Source organism: Chinchilla lanigera, unplaced genomic scaffold (genome assembly GCF_000276665.1).
Source record: "Chinchilla lanigera isolate Chin_1 unplaced genomic scaffold, ChiLan1.0 scaffold00054, whole genome shotgun sequence".
Taxonomy (NCBI): Eukaryota; Metazoa; Chordata; class Mammalia; order Rodentia; family Chinchillidae; genus Chinchilla; species Chinchilla lanigera.
This window is the reverse complement of record NW_004955455.1, coordinates 16214871-16220274: the sequence shown is the minus strand read 5'-3', so window position 1 is coordinate 16220274 and position 5404 is coordinate 16214871. Positions and strand designations below refer to the sequence as shown.

Below are 5404 nucleotides of genomic sequence, written 5' to 3'. Positions count from 1 at the left end.
GTTTATTTTGCCAAAGTCTCCTCCCAAAAGGTTTAACAGAGTTGATGAGATTTCCTAGTTTCTCATTAGCAACAGGCATCATTTTTAAAATGTGTGTTTGCTAAGTCGGTGAGTAAAAAAATTGTATTTCACAGATAAAAGCCTTTTCAAGCCTTTATGTAGTATCTGCTGTGTAAAGCACTTTAGTGGATATTCCCCCTGAATATTATTTCACTTAAACTCACCCCAGACCTTTGAGACAGGTTGGAATAAGGGGAGAAGCAGAAGTTTGGATAAAGCTAGGGAATATGCTTAACTCTGCCACCCTTCTGCAGAGTGAACTGAGAATTCCTAACCTCTCTGAGCTCAAGAACAAGAACCAAGTCTTTGAATGCTATCACACTTCTCTCCCAAGCCCAGAGCCTACCAGCCCACACAACCAGAATCTGTGCTTCGCAGTTGTAAGAGCTCACTGGAAACGAGCCTTACATACTACTAGATCCTCAGCAGGGAGGGGTATCTACTACACAGGATAGGACCGTAATACATGTTTGCTGACTAAGAGAAAGAATGCAGACTAGGTGACTACCAACCATTAAATCTCAGTTTCTGCCGCTAGATGTTTGCATCCACTGTTCCTCTGCCTGGAATGTTTTTTCTTCCCCAAATTTTACCTGGCTATTCTCTTCACTAAGGTTCAGCTGAGAAGTCAACACAATGATAAAGCTAGGTGACCTTGGGGGTACACATCCATAATCCCAGCACGCAGGATGATCACAAGTTTGAGGCCAGCCTGAACAACCTAGCAAGATTCTGTCTCAAAATGAAAAAACTGAAAGGGCTGGGGAAGGTAGCTCAGTGTTACCTGGGTCCAATCCCCAGTACTCCAAAATAAACAGACCAAAAAAAAACCACCTATGTGAATATTGGGATATTATATCTTTAATTCTACTGATTCAGGAAAAGATCCTTTGTAACGAATGTCTGGAACCCAAACAGGAGGTGTATCTTTTATGGAATGACAGTGTTTCTTTTCTGAGTTAGGAAGCTTCTCGTGAACATCTTTCTAATGGGCTTTGAGCAGTGGCAAATGTTTGAGTGGTGAAAATGAGGCATCGGTTCAGCCGGGTTGCACACCCCTCATCTGAAAATCTGAACTCCAAAATGTCCCAGGACCCGAAACCTTCCAAGTGCCCACGTGACACCGTAACTGGAAAACGTGACACGTGACCTCATGTGACAGCTAACAGTCAAAATGCAGTTTACTGAGAGCATTGTATTAAATTGCCTTCAGATGATGAAAATAAAGGTTATAAAAAAACATAAATGCATTTCATATTCAGAATTGGATGCCATCCCCCCCCAAATATACTTATGCAAATACTCTACAACGCAAAACCAAAATGACAAAATCTGAGACCCTTCTGGCCCCAAGCATCTCAGATGAGAGATACTCAACCTGTATTTACATGGGGCTCTTCAGGAAGAGTAAGCCTGATAGTCTTTGATAGCTGGTAAAATTAATTTGGGAGATAATTTTTCGAAGGCAAACTTAAAATTAAGCTTGTCAGAATAAACATCTATTGAAAATACAGTCAGAACTTATTTAGTGCAACTTTACTAATTCGGTCCCTGGAGGGCCAACGAGCCATTGACCTAGTTTCTCCAGTGTGCTTGGAAGAAGCTGCGTTGTCCTTTCTTTATAATTAATTTACACTTCTCAGGAGCGCGCTGCCTCGGGGAGGTTCGGGGGGGGGGGGACCTGGTGAAATGAATAATTTGTTGTCAATAATCCAATTGTGCCTGTTTCAAGCGAATGCTACACACCGGATGGCTCTTGATCACTTGAGGGATGTAGGCACCAAAATTACAAAACTTGAAAGAAAAATCGCAGCACCCGTTTATCCACCGATTGGTTTCCCTGCTCTGTGCTTTTTGTGTTCTGCGTAGAACAAATCTGAAATCTGTGGGGTTGAAAAAAATAGTGGTCCACTGATCACCCATAGAGTTGTTTGCGCTGGAATCACCAAAACACCCGACCTGATCATCGATTTGGAGAAAGACAGACTTCCAGAGAAACCAAGCATGAGGTGTTGGATAGTAAGGCCAGTACCAGTGTTCAAGCCACTGCGATTTCTAACGCTGGTTCTTTCCCCATGGTAAAACAAATTCGATGAAAGCAAGTAACCTCATCCTAGGGCTATAACTACTGGGTAAATACATTCAGCTTTGTCATGTTCAAAGACGATGGAGGCAGAACACCCCTGTCATCAGCCAGAAAAGGCACAGGTGTACAAAAGTTACATGCAAGACAATTCCCTCAGGTGTCCTCCACCTCAGAGCCCCTCTCTGCCATCGGTAGCAAGAACAGAAAGAAAAAAATGGGTGTTCAAGTCTCCGGTACTGTTTTAAGCACACAGTATTTATTAGGCATTCATTAGCACACACATATAAGGAGCGAGTACTTAGATCTCACCCTCCCCCCAGCAACATAAAAGGACAAAATCGCATAAAGACACGCACCGCACACACCCTCACGCTCTCTCGTACATGGACAGACTCAGCCTCACATATTACCCTGTTTTTTTTTTTTTCTTTAATTAGGGTCAGTTAATTTTTTTTTTTTTAATCAAGAAAGCAAAGCACATTCAAAAGGAAAAAAAAACAAACAAACTTGGATTCGAGTATCAATAAAATTAAAAAGCTCTTGGTCAACTCCCATGCTGGGCTTCACGTTATTACTTAATTAGAATTCCCATTTATAAATAAATAGTACAAGTAAAATATTACATCTGAGGAGCCCTACAATAATGTGTTACTTACACACACTTCTTCCTAATACCATTTTCTGCTCTCAGTACACACAATGTCGTGTTGGCATTGCAGCGATTGCTCTGGAGAGAAATCTTCAGCGAGTGCATCTTGCCTCTTGAGGAATCCTAGGTTTTCCTTTGTATCCCTTTTGGATCACTGGTGATGGAAGTTTGGGAGCTAGGGGCTGGCTTTGTTTTTTATCACGACGAATATTTATTTTGGCTTTTTGTCACAATTCTTGTCAGCACACAGCTTGTACCCTGCTTATCACGGTCCTGCCCACATGTAAACCAGGGCTTTTTAAGTTTTTCAAAGCAAGATTTCCGGACAGGAAGCTATAGGCCATGATTTAGCGACAGACGGCTGGAGAGACCCGAAGCTGGGAAGCCGGGGGGAAGATAGGACGTCAGATGGAGCCCAACCTTATCCTAACTCCATCCACACACAGAAATCAAAAGTGAGCGCCACAATCACAGGGACGGCAGAACGAAATCAAAACAGCCAGTTAGGGACTGGGGACCCCTTTCCGAAACATCCCACGGCAGAGGTAGGTGCTTTTCTTAGGCAGAGGAAGGTGCTAAATGAAAGTTTTAGGGCTGGTGGATGTGACAGGAAACCAACAAGTCCATAGTTTGAACTGTACTTGCCTCTAATCTCCCTCTAATAAGGGACTGGGTCCCGTTAAGGAAATTAGCAGAAAAAAATATATTATTATTTATTATATAACAAAGTCGACATTAACACGGAAACAGAGAAAGACTTCCACTGCGCGTCAGGATAGAGCACTCAATGAGGCTGGGTGTTCTGGAACCCAAAGGCAGGAGTCCAGAAAGACATCCCGGTGGTGGGAATGTGGCTGGTCCATGAGTGCTGTGGTCGTGGGGGTTCGGCACGTCTTCTTTTGTTTGTTTTTCTTTTTAAGTCTTGAGACAAAACAACAGAGTCACATTTTTGAGAGGTGGTCACAAGCTAATAATTACATCAGTGTCCAGCGGCCTCAAGAGTAGACGCAAACATGGGATGAAATGAAGACTTTGTTAATGGGGTTGTCTTTGCTACTGATTGTCTCTCTCTTTCTGTCTCCCTTTCTCTCTCCCTGGCAAACGTCTACGGCGAGGCCAGCCTACCTTTAGCTGTTCTCGCTCCACTCTGGCACCATACCAACTCCGTGCACAGAGTGGTACTGGTGTGGGGACAGGGTCCTGGGCACACCGTGAGAGTAGAGGAACTCAGGGGGTTGCAGGCTGCCAGGGGACTGGAGGCCAGTCTGAGGCCCACACTGCCTGACCACAGGCTGGTGGGCCACGGAGGTCTGGTGCTGGAACATGCCCTCTCCCAGCTGTGGGGAGCTGTGGTTGGCCATGCCAGCCAGCCGCGGGACCAGGGGCCCTGAGGTGAAATGAGCAGAGAAGTGCTGGTAGGGCAGCCTGTCCATGGGCTGCACCGTGGTGACCGTGCAGCTGCTGTAGGAGGGCATGCTGGGCCATGTGTTGCAGCTGATGTCCTCCAGGCTGGGCACTGGCTCGCTGGGTGGCGCGGAGCTGGCGTACATGCAGGCCTGCCGCTGGGCTGACTCTGTCCTGTAGGAGGCACTCAGACCCTGCTGCTGGGGGTAGCTGGGGCGGTAGAAGGAGTCCTCTTCGCTGGGGGACGTCTCCATATAGGGCTTCTTGTAGGGGTGGTCTGTGGTGGAGCATTCCTCATCTAAGACAGGAGGAGAGACACCAGTGAGACCAGGACCAGCCACCAGTCAGCCAAGAGCAGAGACAAGCACTTGGCCAAGGGAGTGGAGGTTATTAGCTCCAACCTCCAGTCTGATCCAAAGGGGTAGACTGTCATGGTTAGGTCCTCAGGCTCTGGAGTTCCAAGCACACAGCTGCTTCACCTGTAAAATGGAACAGGTACTAACAGACTTCCTACAAAGGGCAATGTTGAGAATTAAGTGGGAAAATAGATACTAAGCACTTTGTCCAGAGCCTGGCACAGATAATAGTAATTGCTATTATCTTTCCTTTTCACCAACATGTAAATTCCATGCAACCAGAATATTGTTTGTTTTATCTAACTATACTCCCAGACCCTGATACTTCACACATACACACACACACACACACACACACACACGTGCGAGCACAGTAATGATAAAAATAGTTTTAACAATAACAGTAAAATCAAGCACATAGAGTGCTAGCTCTGCCTGATACTGTTCTAAGCACTATGCAGAAAGTGACCCATTTGATCTTCACAAGAACCCTTAGGTTATTCCCATTTAACAGACCATAGAAAAGAAACACAGAGGTTAAGAAACTTAGCCAAGGTTTTGTACAGCCTATAAATGGTGGAGCCAGGTATAGACTCAAGCAGTCTGACTACAAATACCCTGCTGTTCACTATCATGCTACATGGAAGAAGCACACAATAATATGTGTGCAATAGGTGGATGGGTGGATGGATGGATGGATGGGTGGGTGGATGGGTGGATGGATGGGTGGATGGATGGATGGATGGGTGGGTGGATGGATGGATGGATGGATGGATGGATGGGTGATGGATGGATGGATGGATGGATGGATGAATGGGTGGGTGGATGGATGGGTGGGTAGATGGATGG

At 45.5% G+C, this 5404-nt stretch overlaps 1 protein-coding gene across 6 annotated transcripts in view; it reads right to left on the bottom strand.

Moving 5' to 3' along the window:
• Nucleotides 1-2380: 2380 nt before the first annotated feature.
• Tbx5 (T-box 5) overlaps nt 2381-5404 on the bottom strand; it is an 84765-nt gene continuing 81741 nt past the window's right edge. For all 6 annotated transcript variants that reach the window (XM_005396561.1, XM_005396563.1, XM_005396558.2 and 3 more), the window contains one exon: nt 2381-4497. In XM_005396561.1, coding sequence (XP_005396618.1) covers nt 3923-4497 — 575 coding nt within the window. In that variant the 3' untranslated portion in view covers nt 2381-3922. The remainder of the gene's footprint in view (nt 4498-5404) is intronic.